Source organism: Pristiophorus japonicus, chromosome 15, assembly GCF_044704955.1.
Source record: "Pristiophorus japonicus isolate sPriJap1 chromosome 15, sPriJap1.hap1, whole genome shotgun sequence".
In the NCBI taxonomy this organism is placed as follows: domain Eukaryota; kingdom Metazoa; phylum Chordata; class Chondrichthyes; family Pristiophoridae; genus Pristiophorus; species Pristiophorus japonicus.
The window spans coordinates 151,265,180-151,281,889 of NC_091991.1; the positions used below are offsets into that span (position 1 = coordinate 151,265,180).

At 48.2% G+C, this 16,710-nt stretch overlaps 1 protein-coding gene across 1 annotated transcript in view; it reads right to left on the minus strand.

Moving 5' to 3' along the window:
* LOC139281135 (sodium/mannose cotransporter SLC5A10-like) overlaps positions 1–16,710 on the minus strand; it is a 178,695-nt gene that overhangs the window by 12,440 nt on the left and 149,545 nt on the right. Inside the window, exons 10-12 of the mRNA XM_070901109.1 lie at positions 15,410–15,560; positions 2,637–2,805; positions 1,472–1,687 (exon numbers count right to left, since the gene is read on the minus strand). Coding sequence (XP_070757210.1) covers positions 1,472–1,687; positions 2,637–2,805; positions 15,410–15,560 — 536 coding nt within the window. The remainder of the gene's footprint in view (positions 1–1,471; positions 1,688–2,636; positions 2,806–15,409; positions 15,561–16,710) is intronic.

Sequence of the window (16,710 nt, forward strand, 5' to 3'; positions counted from 1 at the left end):
TTCTCTCTCCCTCCTTTCTTAAATAGCGGGGTTACATTAGCTGCCTTCCAATCTACAGGAACCATTCTAGAATCTATGGAATTTTTGAAGATGACAACCAATACATCCACTATCTCTATAGCCACCCTGGGATGTAGGCCATCAGGTCCAGGTGATTTATCGGCTATGATCTTTTTTTCTCTTGGCTTGCTTGCGGCAGTGTCTAGGAATTTAAGCTTTAATTTCTGGAGGCTCCAGGGCAATCCTGGAGGGTTGGCAACCCTACTAGGGTGCTCTCACCTCAGGGATATGTACACTCATTTACACCACCTTTCACACATTCAACGTTGTAATTTTAATCGTGGTAGCAATCCACTGTAGAAAGTTATAGGTTCTTGAATCATGTTAGCTGCATGATGCTCTATGTAAGGAATATGTAAGTATAGGAATATTAGGCGGAATAGGCATAGTAAGCTTTTAAAATATATATCCACATATTAAAGATTGGTTTTGCAATGGCCGTAATGGTTATACAGGTACAAGGTCAGGCCTGGAATATAGGAGACTACCTGATTAACTGTCCAGGGGAAGAGATAAATAGTAAATCAGTCGAAAGGCTGGAAGGGATAATTTGGTTTGAATAGAGGTTGTGTTATGAATGTGCTGGGAAGAGATACAACTGCAAAGCTAGAGAGAACTAATAGACACTCACATGTGGAATGTCCAGAGTCTAATGACCAATCTAAGACATCAAAGGCATGCACAACACCAAACAAGCTTACGTGTCAACAGCATATACATAGAACGTGATGACATATCATACCCATATTTTTCCTACGTAATTAAAGCTATAAAACATACAACACAGTGGAGCTTCTGGAAACTTTCTAATCTTGCTGAGGCTAGCGTAAGTAGTCAAGATGACATGTTGGTGAGATTTGGTACCTATATCTCATATAGGCCGAATGGAAGGGGCTGTGTTTTATTATCTGGATTTATTGACTTGATTTAATAAAGAGTATTACCCAGGCATTTCAATGTTCTAGTCCTCAAACATATGCTAGAGGTAAAGGGTGTATAACAATATTCTATAGTATCTCCACATAAGGGCAATAGAGATATATGACAATATCCAATCTAAACCCATATTACACTTTATTTCAACTTGATAGCGGCATAAAGATAGAACTGTTGATAAAGGGTTAGGTTTTTAAGTTGGCACTCTGGCGTAAAACTGGCATTATGGATCTTCTCGTTCTCATTTCCTTGTAAAATCACTGGGTTTCTTTAACAATAGTTTTAAACCCAGATGGCAAGTTGAAAATCTACCCCTGCAAGTCTTTAGCAGAAGTTGGGGTGGCAGGGGGAGGTGGAACTCAGGTAACAACCATCTTTTCTGAACTAATGAGATGTGGGAAAAAAATTGCTCCAGTCTCCCACAGTCAAAAAAGGGGGAGTGTTGCACTGGCGTAAAGCAGAAGCTGCAACATACCTGACTTTCATTCAGAGGCTCAGTCAGCAGGCTGATTGTCACAACGATGAGAGCTGTTAGAGCACACAGTATGACTGCAAAGTGGAGGTAGTGAACTTTCTTCAGTATTGTCGGTCTTGGATCGTACACCCCGCATCGCGGTGAGGGGTACACAAATTCCATGATCATTCTGGCCAGACCCACCGCTAGTCCAACCATTAGTCCCCAGAAGGCACCCTGGAAATAAGCAACTATTACTTCCTGAGTCACATCAACACTCATAGATCAAAAGCTGAACACACACAATTTGGGTTAATGGTAGAGACTTCCCTGGTTTCCATTCTGATATCACATTTGGACAATGGCTGGATCCAATCATCAGTACACAAGTCATAGAATCAGATATCAGCCTTAGTTCAGTGGTAGCCTCTGAGTGAGATGATTGGGGGCTCAAGTTCCACTCCAGTGACTTGAGCACATAAGACAGATACTTCGGTGCAGCATTGAAGGAGCAATGAGATAATGACCAGATAATCTTGGTTGAGGAATAAATATTAGCCAGGGCATCAGGGAGAATGCTCCTGATCTTCTTCGAAACAGTGCCATGGAATCTTTTACATCCATCTGAGAGAGCATGGTTTAATGTCACATTGGAAAGATGGCACCTCCGACAGTGCTGCACTGGAGTGTCAGGCTCGATTATGTGCTCAAGTCTCTGGAGTGGAACTTGAATTTATGATTGTCTGATTCAGAGCGGGCACAGGCACGATGGGCCGAATGGCCTCCTGTGCTGTATGATTCTATGATGGTAGAGTTGATGAGCAATGGAGAGGGAGATAAAATACATAAAAGGTGCTGCTAAAGGATTTCACTTCCAGTGCACGATCACAAAGCAATAAGCTACATCTAAACATTTTGCTTTACATTAAAAAAAACAACGTGTTTATATAGCGCCTTTAATGTAGTAAAATGTTCCAAGATACTTCAAAGGCATGTTATCAAACAAAATTTGACACCAAGCCACATGAGAATATATTAGGACAGGTGATCAAAAGCTTGGTCAAAGAGGTAGGTTTTAAGGAGCGTCTTAAAGGAGGAGAGAGAGGTAGAGAGGCGGAGAGGTTTAGGGAGAGAATTCCAGAGCTTGGGGCCTGGACAACTGAAGGCACAGTCTCAAATGACTTACAGGTTCATTGGCTCTTTTCCAAAAAACAGCAAGAACAAACACGGCAGTAACAGGAGGAGCTAAATAGCTGGTCACTGACTGAATGTAAACGAACAGTTGCCCGCTGTTAGCGTTCTGTAATATTGGGATCCAGACCAAACTCACTGCAACCAGTATCACCGTCACAATCCTAAACAGAAAGAAGAGGAAATGTGTGAGAAATTATCTGAACTGTTCAGGGCTGTTTTTACATTATCATTTTTTGAAGGTGGAGGATATTGTAAATGTAAATTGGATCCAAACGAATGTTACATGGACACAGTTTTATTAGGTTCCCGGTCCACACAGTGTGATGCTGACTAGCCAGGTCCAGTGCTCAGTCTCTGCTGAATTAGCTCAACCCACAGGCATTTCAAAGGCAGAGAGTGAGCATCAAGAGCAACTGAGAGATTGAGGAGCACAGCGGAATCTAATTACCAGAGAACATCTTTATTTTCTTAACGGAACTACAAGAAGCCGACTGAGTGAAACTCTGATGGAGGGAGTTTATGCTGAGATAGTAAGAGGGAGTTTGGCTTGTGTGAAAGACCAGCGCTGAAACAGGGTGTGCCTGAATCCACAAGAACAGGGCAGGGAAATGAGAAAATGAATGCTACTTTTAGTTCTTATAAATACGAACATACGGGAAAGACAGGCAGGAAAAGACCAGCTGGTCCGTGAAGCCTGCCCCACATTCAGGATGTCTACAGTATCAGGACTAGACACTTCCTGATGTTGGGGAAGTCCAGAACCAGGGGTCACAGTCTAAAGATAAAGGGTAAGCCATCTAGGACCAAGATGAGGAGAAACTTTTTCATCCAGAGAATTGTGAACCTGTGGAATTCTCTGTTACAGAAAGTTGTTGAGTCCAGTTTGTTGGATATATTCAAAAGGGAGTTAGATGTGGCCCTTACAGCTAAAGGGATCAGGGGTATGGAGAGAAGGTAGGAGTGGGGTACTGAAGCTGCATGATCAGCCATGATCATATTGAATGATGGTGCAGGCTCGAAGGGCCGAATGGCCTACTCCTGCACCTATTTTCTATGTTTCTATGTTTCCTAACCTCCCTCCCCATTAGGCTCACCCCCCTCCCTTAGGCAGTCATGTACTCTCCTGGGCGATGCCGGAAAAAAACCAGATCTATTAAGGGGGACAAAAATCTGGAAAAGTCCTCTCCAGCCTCCTCAGGTGACTGAAACGTGTCCAGGAGATCACATGGACTGTGCATATGTTAATTGTTAATTCATTTTCCTCCTATATGATGCAATCTCTGCCCCAGCCAAGAACCGGTCTAACTCCCTCTTGAAGGCAGAGAGTCAGCAGACACCGCACCAACCAGCAATGCATTCCACAGGCTCAGTACTCTGTGGGAAAAGAAAAAAAGCCTCACATCTGGCCTATTCCTACTCTTGTGAATAGCATGATTGTTACTGCGGTCTGGGCTAGTGATGGATGCAGCATGCATGATGCAAGATATCCTGGATTTGCATAATATCCAGAAGGCATACACATGTATGAAATGTTGGAGGCTTGTGTGCTCCTAACCAATGAGTAATTGGCTGCACTTCACAACTGACATGGGGAGGTAAAGTTTCTGAAAGACATATTCCAGAAGGTGGTCATTCTACGGAAAGAGAGAAGGATAATACCAGAACTAAGAGATTATAATCAGGAAAGGCTGAACAAGTTGGGAGAAGGCTGAGGGGTGACCTGATAGAGATCTTTAAAATTATGAAGGGGTTCGATAGGGTAGACGTGGAGAAGATGTTTCCACTTGTGGGGGAATCCAAAAGCAGGGGTCATAAATATAAAGACAGTCACTAATAAATCCAAAAGGGAACTTGGGAGAAATGTCTTTACCCAGAGAGTGCTAAGAATGTAGAGTAGTTGAGGTGAATAGCATAGATGCATAGTTTAAAGGGAAGCTAGATAAATACAAGCGGGAGAAAGGAATAAAAGGTTGTGCTGATAGAGTTAGATGAAGTGGCCACCCCGACCTGTGTGAGAAAACCACTGCAGGTTGGGGCTATAAATAGAGCTGGAGAGCTGGGCCCTGGAACATTGTGGTGGAGGTGCGGCTAATAAGGGTACGGGGCCCAAAAGAGCCGAGGGCCCAGGGGCAGCACGGGCCAGCCCACACTATGATATGTGTGTGCGCACTAGGTCCGTGCAGCAGAGCAGGTCTCCAGTCGTCCTGGTTAATCTTTGCCACTGGATAAAGGCCTAGCTCTGTCGAGCCCGTGTGGTGGCTGATGTGCAATGGTCACCTCATGTTAAAAAAATTCATGCACAGGCATCTTCCACCCCTTCAACTGGAGTTCAGGACTGGAACATCAGGTTCCTTCATTGAAACATCTGTGAACTCTCGTGGAAGCAAGTCATCCTCGTTCGAGGGTTCGCCTATGATGATTGTTATGTATTTAACCCTTTGTAACTTGCATGATACCTGACCACCAAAAGGCCCACCTGTTGGAGTCCCAAGGGATCCCAGCATCTTTTGGAGCACAGTATATAAGCAGGCCATCCATGAGGTACTCTGGAATCTTATTAAAGGAGCTAAGGTCACACTTGCTCATTACACACAGTACACAATCTCACCCTTTTATTATGAGTGTAACAATTGGCGACGAGGTAACGAACAACTGCGTGAAAATGCAAAGAACAGTCGGCATCCTAGAAAAGTTCTCAGAAGGGGACAATTGGGAGGCTGTCGTGGAGAGACTCGACCAATACTTCGTGGCCAACGAGCTGGAAGGGGATGAGGTCGCTACCAAATGAAGGGCGATCTACCTAACTCTCTGTGGGGCAAAAACATATGGCCTGATGAAGAATCTCCTGGCCCCGGCAAAACCAGCATTGTGTATGCTGGTCCGGGAGCACCTAAATCCTAAGGAAAGCGTTTTGATGGCGAGATAGCGGTTCTACACGTGTCAATGGTCAGAGGGCCAGGAAGTGGCGAGCTACGTTGCCGAACTAAGGTGCCTCGCACGACATTGTGAGTTTGTGGGATTCCTAGAACAAATGCTCAGAGACTTTTTTGTATTGGGCATTGGACATGAGATAATCCTTCGCAAACTGTTGACTGTAGAAACTCCGAATCTAAATAAAGCCATAACGATAGCCCAGGCATTTATGTCCACCAGCGACAACACCAAGCAGATTTCGCAGAACAAAGAAGTTTCGGCCAGTACTGTGCATAAAGTGACGTCGGTTTTGAGCAGAAACTGTACAGGGCAGAATGTACACGCCAGCTGCTGTGGCCCGACTTCAATTGACCGCCATCAACTGTTAATGCAGGGCAGTTAACACCCTGCTTGGCATTGCGGAGGTGATCATCGGCCCCATCAATGCCACTTTAAGCACTATGCGTGCAGTGGTTGCAGAACAATGGGACACCTCCAACAAATGTGCAAATGTGCAGGCGAGCTGCAAACCCTGCAAACCACCACGTTGAAGAGGAAGATCGATCTACAGTGGATCAGGCTGAATTGGAACCTCGTATGGAGGAGGCAGAAGTGTACGGGGTACACACGTTCACTGTGAAATGTCCACCAATAATGTTGAAAGTTGAACTGAACGGCATTCCAGTATCTATGGAGCTAGACACGGGGGCAAGTCAGTCCACAATGAGTAAAAAGGCCTTCGACAGGCTGTGAGAAAAGAAGGCACACAGGCCCAAGCTCAGCCCCATTAATACCAAACTAAGGACTTACACAAGGAACTAATCCCGGTAATTATCAGTGCAGAAGTCAAAGTCTCCTATGATGGAGCAGTACACGAACTCCCACTGTGGATTGTACCAGGGGATGGCCCCACGTTGTTTGGCAAAAGCTGGCTGGGAAATATCCGCTGGAACTGGGACGACATCCGAGCGCTTTCGTCCGTCGACGATGCCTCATTTACCCAGGTTCTGAGCAAGTTCACATTGTCGTTCGAGCCAGGCATTGGAAGCTTCTCGGGGCGAAAGTGCAGATCCATTTAGTTCCCGATACGCAACCCATCCACCACAAGGCTCGAGCGATACCGTTCATGATGCGCGAAAAAGTGGAAATTGAGCTGGACAGGCTGCAACTTGAAGGCATCATCGCGCCAGTTGAATTCAATGACTGGGCCAGTCCAATTGTCCCAGTACTCAAGGAGGACGGCACGGTTAGAATTTGTGGGGACTATAAAGTAACGATTAACCGTTTTTCACTGCAGGACCAATACCCGCTACCCAAGGCAGATGACCTATTTGCGACCCTGGCTGAAGGGAAGACGTTCACCAAGCTGGACCTGACTTCGGCCTACATGACACAGGAGCTGGAAGAGTCTTTGAAAGGCCTCACCTGCATCAACAAACACCAAGGTCTGTTTATCTACAACTGGTGTCCGTTTGGGATTCGGTCGGGCGCGCCGATCTTCCAGAGGAACATGGAGAGCCTGCTAAAGTTTGGTTCCTTGTACAGTGGTCTTCCAGGATGAAATATTGGTTACAGGTCGGGACACCATTGAGCACTTGAAGAATCTGGAGGAGGTTCTTAGTCGGTTGGATCGCATGGGGCTCAGGTTGAAACGCTCGAAATGTTTTCCTGGCACAGGACATCGAATTCTTGGGAAGGAGAATCGCAGCAGACGGCATCAGATCCACCGACGCCAAGACGGAGGCCATCAAGAACGCGCCGAGACCACAGAACGTGATGGAGCTGCGGTCGTTCCTGGGACTCGTTAACTATTTTGGTAATTTCCTACTTGGGTAAAGCACCCTACTAGAACCCCTACATGCGCTACTGCGCAAGGGAGACGACTGGGTATGGGGGAATTTACAAGAGGCTGCCTTTAAGAAAGCTAGAAATCTGTTTTGTTCTAACAAACTGCTTGTCCTGTATAACCCTTGTAAACGATTAGTGCTAGCTTGCGATGCGTCGTCATACGGGGTCGGGTGTGTGTTACAACAGGCTAATGAATCGGGGATTTTGCAACCGGTCGCCTATCCGTCCAGGTGTTTGTCCAAGGCCGAAAGGGCCTACAGCATGATTGAAAAAGAGGCTCTGGCGTGCGTTTAAGGAGTAAAAAAAATGCACCAGTACTTATTTGGCCTCAAGTTTGAGTTTGAAACTGACCACAAGCCGCTCATATTGCTGTTCTCAGAGCAAAGGGATTAATACCAATGTCTCTGCCCGCATCCAAAGATGGGCGCTTACGCTGTCGGCATACAACTATGTAATCCACCACAGACCGGGCACAGAGAACTGCACAGATGCTCTCAGTCGACTGCCATTGCCTACCACCAGGGTGAAAATGGCACAGCCAGCGGATTTGCTCATGGTCATGGAAGCATTTGAGAATGAGAAGTCCCCCGTTACAGCCCGCCAGATCAGGACCTGGACCAGCCAGGATCCTTTACTGTACTTGGTAAAAAAACTGTGTCTTCCATGGGAGCTGGTCCGGTGTCCCAGTGGAGATGCAGGAGGCGATTAAGCCGTTCCACAGACGCAAAGACGAGTTGTCCCTGCTGGCGGACTATCTATTGTGGGGCAATCGCGTGGTCTTGCCCAAGAAAAGCAGAGACACATTCATATATGAACTACACAGCACCCACCCACGCATCGTGATGGTGAAAGCCATAGCCAGATCCCATGTGTGGTGGCCCTGCATCGACTCAGATTTAGAGTCATGCGTGCGCCAGTGCACACTCGCTCTCAACTGAGCAATGCACCCAGAGAGGCACTGCTAAGTTTGTGGTCGTGGCCCTCCAAACTGTGGTCGAGGATCCATGCCGGCCCATTTCCAGGCAAAATGTTTTTGGTTGTCGTGGATGCTTATTCAAAATGGATTGAATGTGCAATAATGTCTGTAAGCACGTCCATAGCCACCATTGAAAGCCTACGAGCCATGTTTGCCACGCACGGCTTGCCTGATGTCCCAGTCAGCGACAATGGGCCGTGCTTCACCAGTGCTATTTCAAGGAATTCATGACCCGCAACAGGATCAAACACGTCACATCTGCCCCGTTCAAGCCCGCATCCAACGGCTAGGCAGAATGGGCAGTTCAGACCATCAAGCAAAGCTTGAAACATGTGTGGGAAGGCTCACTGCAGACCCGGTTGTCCCGAGTGCTGCTCAGCTACCTCACCAGACCCCACTCACTCACCGGGGTTTCCCCAGCCGGGCTGCTCATGAAAAGGGCGCTTAAAACAAAGCTCTCTCTTGTCCACCCTGATCTCCATGATCACGTGGAGGGCAAGCAGCATCAACAAAGTGTGTACCATGACCGCGCAACTTTGTCACGCGATACTGAGATCAATGACCCTGTATTTGTGCTCAATTATGGACATGGTCCCAAATGGCTCGCTGGCACGGTCACAGCCAAAGAGAGGAGTAGGGTGTTTCAGGTCAAATTGGCCAATGGATAAACGCACAGAAAACATTTGGACCAAATCAAATTGCGGTTCACCAACAGCTATGAACAACCCGAAGAGGACACCACCAACTCTGACCCTTCAACACACACACAAGTGGCAACTGACATCATGATTGACCACAAAACCGAGCTCATCATCCTCAGCAGCCTGGCAAAAATGTAGTGTCCCTGCACCTTACTACAAACTCACACGAGGCATGGATATATCAGACACGGTCACTCTGTGACCTTCACCTTTATTGCCAGGACCAAGGAGTGCTGACCCTGGGTGGGACCTCCCCTTTTATACCTGGAAACCCAGGTGAGGAGTGTCTCCTGCAAGTTCAGCCCCTGTGGTCAGGGTGTGCATTTCTATGGTACAGGTACAGTGTACATGAGTTACAGTTACATGATTATGTCATTGCAAGATGGTTAAATACATGACATCACAACCCCCTTAAGTCTTTTTGTTTCAGAGGTTAAGCCTGTCAGGTGGTCGATGCTCTCTCGTGGAGCGCCGCAGTTGTGGCTCTGGTGGCTGAGCCTCAGCACGCGTCTCTGTCACTTGAGGTGATTCCGGCCTGTCCGAGCTGGCCTCAGGAACTGTGCATGCAGAGGGCTGTCTTTGTTGCTCGTCCGCTGGCAGTGGTGTGGGTGCCATCTCATTCTCTTCTTCAGGTTCCTCCGTGTCTGTGCTGAACCTTTTCTTTACTTGGTCCAAGTGTTTGCGGCATATCTGCCCATTGTTTAGTCGGACCACCATGACTCTATTTCCTTCTTTGCCAATTACGGTGCACTCAAGCCACTTGGGTCCCAAAGCATAGTTGAGAACAAATACCGGGTCATCTATTTCTATACACCTCCCCCTTGAGTTTCGATCATGGAGTTCGGTTTGGGACTGGCGCTTGCCCTCAACAATGTCTGCCAGGGCTGGGTGAATGAGGGACAGCCGCGTCTTGAGCATGCGTTTCATGAGGAGCTCTGCTGGTGGGACTCCCGTAAGCGAGTGCGGGCGGGACCTGTAGGCCAGCAGGAGGTGCGATAGGCGGTACTGAAGGGAGGGTCCTTGGATGCGTAGCATGCCCTGTTTTATGACTTGGACCGTCCGTTCCGCCTGGCCATTAGAAGCCGGCTTGAACGGCGCTATCCGGACGTGCTTGATACCATTGCCCGACATAAACCCCTGGAATTCATGGCTGGTGAAACACGGGCCATTGTCGTTGACCAGGATGTCCGGTAAGCCATGGGTCGCGAAAACCGTACGCAGACTCTCCACGGTGATGGATGTCGTGCACGAGTTCAATATGATGCACTCGATCCACTTCGAGTATGCATCGACAACGATCAGGAACATTTTCCCCATGAACGGGCCCGCATAGTCTACGTGAATACATGACCATGGTCTGGTGGGCCAGGGCCACAGCTGAGTGGAGCCTCCACAGGGGCATTGCCCAGCTGGGCACACGTCGTGCACCTGCGAACCCAGTGTTCCAGGTCTGAGTCAATCCCCGGCCACCATACATGTGACCGGGCAATGGCCTTCATTAACATGATGCCAGGATGCTCGCTGTGGAGTTCCCTGATGAACGCTTCCCTTCCTTTCTGGGGCATGACTACCCAGCTGCCCCGTAGCAGGCAGTTGGCTTGGATGGAGAGCTCATCCATCCGTCTCTGAAACGGTCTGACTTCCTCGGGGTGCGCCGTGTGCAGGCACCCAATCCCCAGTCAGGACACATTTCTTTATCATGGATAGGAGGGGGTCCCTGTTGGTCCAGAGTTTGATCTGGTGGGCTGTGATGGGGGAGCCCACAGTGTCAAAAGCCTCAACGGTTATGACCATCTCGGTGCTCTGCTCCGACGTCCCCTCGGTGGTGGCCAGTGAGAGCTTGCTGAGTGCGTCAACGCAATTTTCGGTGCCTGGCTGGTACCGTATGGTGTAGTCTTTTGCAGCCAGCATGAGGGCCCAGCACTGTATGCGAGCTGACGCATTGGCGTTGACAGTCTTGCTGTTGGACAACAAGGATGTTAACGGCTTGTGGTCCGTCTCTAGCTCGAACTGTCTACCAAAAAGGTACTGGTGCATCTTTTTCACACGGTAAACACACGCGAGTGCTTCCTTCTCGACCATGCCGTATCCACGCTCTGCCTGGGAGAGCGACCTGGAGGCGTAAGCCACCGGTTGGAGTCGGCCGTCATCGTTACCCTGCTGCAACACACACCCAACCCTGGAGGATGACGCATCGCATGTTAAAACCAGCTTTTTACAAGGGTCATACAAAGTCAACAGTTTGTTGGAATACAGCAGGTTCCTCACCTTATTAAAAGCCCGTTCTTGACAGTCCCCCCAAAACCATTCACAACCTTTACGCAGGAGCATGTGTAACGGCTCCAACAATGTGCTTAAGTTCGGCAGAACGTTCCCAAAATAGTTCAAAAGTCCCAGGAATGATCGCAACTCCGACATGTTGCCGGGCCTGGGCGCCCGGCTGATCACCTCCATTTTTGATTCAGTGGGCCGGATCCCGTCTGCGGCAATCCTCCTGTCCAAGAACTCGAACTCTGGGGCCAAAAACACGCACTTGGCCTTTTTCAGCCGCAAGCCTACCCGATCCAATCGGTGTAACACCTCCTCCAGGTTGTGGAGGTGTTCCTCGGTGTTTCGACCCATTATGAGAATGTCTTGGAATATGATCGTTCCAGGAATGGATTTGAGCAAGCTTTCCATGTTTCTTTGAAAGATGGCTGCTGCCGAACGAATGCCAAACAGACACCTGTTGGAGACAAATAATCCCTTGTGTGTCGTGATGGTGGTCAGTAGCTTGGATTCTTCAACCAGTTCCTGAGTCCCGTAGGCCGAAGTGAGGTCCAACTTCGTGAACAGCTTGCCACCTGCCAGCGTGGCAAAAAGGTCCTCTGCTCTCGGAAACGGGTATTGGTCCTGCAGCGATACTCGGTTGATGGGTGGCTTTGTAGTCGCCACAAATCCTAACCGAGCCATCTGCTTTGAGGACAGGAACGATGGGACTTGCCCAGTCACTGAAGTCAATGGCCGAAATTATGCCCTCTCTGAGCAGCCTGTCCAATTCACTTTCAATTTTTTCATGCATCACATACGGCACCGCCCTGGCTTTGTGGTGCACTGGTCTGGCATCCGGAGTGATGCGTATCACTACTTTAGTGCCCTTGAACTTTCCGACACCAGGTTGAAACATTGAGCATGAACTTCGCTCCACGGATGAAATGGCGTGCACATCCCCCCATTTCCAATTCATCTTAGCTAGCCAACTCCTCCCCAAAAGCACGGGTCCATTTCCCGGAACGATCCAGAGTGGCAGCCGGTTCTGTAATCCATTATGTGTTACCACCAAGTTTGCACTGCCCAGCACTGGGATGATCTCTTTGGTGTATGTCCGTAGCTGCATCTCAATGTGTTCCAGTTTGGGCCTGCAAGCTCTGTGTGGCCATAGTCTCTCAAATTGTTGGGCGCTCATGAGTGACTGGCTAGCTCCCGTATCCAGCTCCATGTGCACCGGGGATGCCATTCAGTAAGCCTTTTATCATCATGGGTGACGTTTTAGTGTATGAGCTGTGGACGTCAGCCACATGAACCCGCTGAACTTCAGCATCTATGGCTTTACCCCAGGCCTCATCCTGCATTGCAGACCCCTCGTCTCACTCCTCTGTCTCGCAGATTAGCCTCGCTACTGCCTTTTTGCACATCCTAGCCAAGTGTCCACTGACATTACAAATCCTACAGGTATATTGCTGGAACCTGCAGCTTCTCGCAGTGTGTCAACCCCCTCACCTTCAGCATGAGCTGAGATTGAGATTGCTGTTAACAAAAGGACTATTACCAGGCATTCCTCTCTGATTGCCCATTTGGCTGTTTCTAAGCGCTCTGATGGTGGGTGTTAATGGTCCCATCGCGGTACGCATTGTTCCTCGAGATGGCGTGAATTGTCGATCCCCTTTCCATTGTCCTTGTTGGAGGCCCACCCTAGAGCCTGTTGCTGCCTGGGCGGTTTCGAAATGCCCTTGCCTGCCTGCGGGGTCTTGAGCCGCATTCACCATGTTAACTCCCTGGTCCGTCGCCACGCTTGGACCAGGGCTGCGCGCGTAAATTAGCTTGGTCTCCTCTTCCCCTGCCATAAAGGTCTGAGCTATCAACGCCGCCCCTTTTAAAGTCAAGTCCTTAGTCTTTATGAGCTTCCTGAAAATGCCGGCATGATTAATGCCCTTGATGAAAAAGTCCCTTAACATCACCCCCCTTGCAGGCATCGGAGAACTTACAGAGACTGGCCAAGTGCCACAGTTCCGCCACGAAGTCTGAGACGTTTTGTCCCTCCTGACGCCGGTGAGAGTAGAACTGGTGCCGGGCCATGTGTACGCTACTCGCCGGCTTGAGATGCTCACTGATCAGCTAGCTGAGCTCTTCGAAGGACTTGTCCGCCGGCTTTTGGGGTGCGAGCAAGTCTTTCATCAGCGCATACGTCTGTGGTCCGCAGCTGGTCAGTAGATGCGCCCTCCGCTTGTCAGCCGCTGTCTCTTCCAGCCAGTCCTTTGTGACAAAGCTCTGCTGGAGTCTTTCCACGAAGTCGTCCCAGTCCTCACCCACACAGTAACGTTCCTCTGTGCCACCGGTGGCCATCCTCGTGGTTCGGTGATTCCCGTTTCTCGTCACCAAATGTAGTGTCCCTGCACCTTACTACAAACTCACACGAGGCATGGCTATATCAGACACGGTCACTCTGTAACCTTCATCTTTATTGCCAGGACCAAGGAGTACTGACCCTGGGTGGGACCTACCCTTTTATACCTGGAAACCCAGGTGAGGAGTGTCTCCCGCAAGTTCATCCCCTATGATCAGGGTGTGCATTTCTATGGTACAGGTACAGTGTACATGAGTTACAGTTACATGACTATGTCATTGCAAGATGGTTAAATACATGACAATGGTTGACCACGAAACCGAACTCATCATCCCCAGCAGCCCAGTGAAGGACTGACCAACCCACCCACACCCGCATTTGCACCGAGACGATCGACAAGGGAGCATAAAGCCCCAGATCGTCTCACTTTGTAAATAAGTGTACTGTTGACTTCACGGGGGAGTGGTGTTATGTATTTAACCCTTTGTAACCTGCATGACACCTGACCACCAGAGGGCCCACCTGTTGGAGTCCCAAGAGGTCCCAGCATCCCTTGGGAGCACAGTATACAAGCAGGCCACCCACGAGGTACCTGCACTCTGGAATCTTATTAAAGGAGCTAAGATCACACTTGCTCATTACACATAGTACTCAGTCTCACCCTTTATTAGGAGCGTAATAATGATGATGAGAGTGAAATAGTGAAACAGAGGGGAGGAAATGGGTAACAATCCACAGGGAGGGGTGGGAGGGAGAAAGGAGGAGCCAATATAGAAAAACCCTGTGGATTTCGACTTGATCAATAGCGATATTCTCAATCCCTATGACATGGACAACGATGTAGGCAAAGAACAAAACCATGGAGCAATGGGTTACTAGCAGGTAAAGAGAGACTTAAAATTATAGAAGGATGCAAGCTACAACATAGAAGGATTCTCAGGATATCTATGGCTGTTCTTTGTTAGAGCAATCTGAACTGATCTCACTGCCTGCTCAATCACCATGATGCTTTATTTACCTCTGCTTCGAATATTTATCCACTTAAGAGGCACAATGGTCTCTTCCTCAACTACCCCCTGCAGCAAAGCATTTCCTGCTCCAACAAATTAGTGGGATGGGCAGCCTGTGGGACCTACTGACTTCTGAGCTTGAAATCCCAGCACATAATCCTGACTGGAGAAACTCCACACAAGGAGCACATATAATACTGGAGACTTACAGAAATTATGTAATAGTGAGTTATGTTCCCATCAACTTGATTAGCATTTGCTTTGTAGTGGAGAAAAATACTACCCCTGGCCAGAATGTATCCCCCTGGGTCGGGGGTGTGCTACTCTCTCTCTCTCTCTCTCTCTTTACCCGTCCCCGGATTGGGGATGCAGTAGTCTCTCTCTGGCAGCACGGGCCAGCCCACACTGTGATATGCGTGCACGCTAAGTCCATGCAGCAGAGCTGGTCTCCAGTCGTCTTGGTTAATCCTTGTCACTGGACCAAGACCTAACTCTGTCAAGCCCGTATGGTGGCTGGTGTGCAACGGAATTTTAAAAAAATTCACGCACAGGCATCTTCCACCCCCCTCAATTGGAGTTCAGGATTGGAACATCGGGTCCTTCATCAAAACACCTGCGAACTCGTGGAAGCAAGTCATCCTCGTTCGAGGTACCGCCGATGATGATAATGATTTTATACGAACACCACCTGTGGCTTATACAGTTCAACCCTACCTTCCAACCAGCAGTAATTCCCGTTCATTGGCATCCTTCCTGATCTTTCTATAGATGTCCATGGTGAACAGCGTGCTGCTGCTGTTGAATATTGACGTCAGAGATGACATGAGAGCAGCCATTATAACTGCAATCATTAGCCCCCGTAAACCTGGAATCAATTCGAAGAGCAACAACAGTTAAGACCAATGCACTAAATAGCTCTGGTTTGTTATTACAAAATGGCCGGCCTGTATTTATACACAGCAAGTATAGCAACAACAACTTGCATTTATATAGTGCCTTTAACGTAGTAAAAAATCCAAGGCACTTCACAGGAGCGATTAACAAACAACATATAATAATAATAACTTCTAGTTATATAGTGCCCTTAACATAAAAAAATGTCCCAAGGCATTTCACAACAGTGTTACAGATAAACAGATAAATTTGACACCAAGCCACAGAAGAAATTAAGGCAGATGATCAAAAGCTAGTTTAAAGAGTAGGTTTTAACGAGCGTCTTAAAGTAGGAAAGAGAGATAGAGAGGCTTGGAGATTTAGGGAGGGAGTTCCAGAGCTTAGGGCCCAGGCAGCTGAAGGCACATCCACTGATGGTTGAGCAGTTATAATGAGGGATGTTCAAGAGGCCAGAATTTGAAAAGCGCAGACATCTTATGAGATTGTGAGGCTGAAAAAAATTACAGAGATAGGGAGGGGCAAGTCCATGGAGTGATTTGTAAACAAGGATGAGAATTTTGAAATTGCGACGTTGTTTAACTGGGAGCCAATGTAGGTCAGAAAGCACAGGGGTGATGGGTGATCTTGACTTGGTGTGGGTTAGTACACGGGCTGCTGAGTTTTGGATGACTTCAAGTTTATGTAGTGTGGAATGTGGGAGGCCAGCCAGAAGTGAGTTGGAGTAGTCAAGTCTAGAGGTAACAAAGGCACGAATGAGGGTTTCAGCAGCAGAAGAGCTGAGGCAGGGGTGGAGGCGGGCAATGTTACAGAGTTATGCCACGGATATGTGGCTGGAAACTCATTTCAGGGTCAAATAGGATACCTAGGTTGCGAACAGCCTCAGATTGATGCTAGGGAGAGGGATGGAGTCAGTGGTTAGGGAATGCAGTTTGTGGTGGGGACCAAAGATAATGGCTTCGGTCATTCCAATATTTAATTGGAAAACTTTCTGCTCATCCAGTACTGGATGTCGGAAAAGCAATTTGACAATTTAGATACCAAGCAGGGATCGACAGAAGTGGTGGAGAAGTAGAGCTGGGTTTCATAGAAACATAGAAACATAGAAACATAGAAAATAGGTG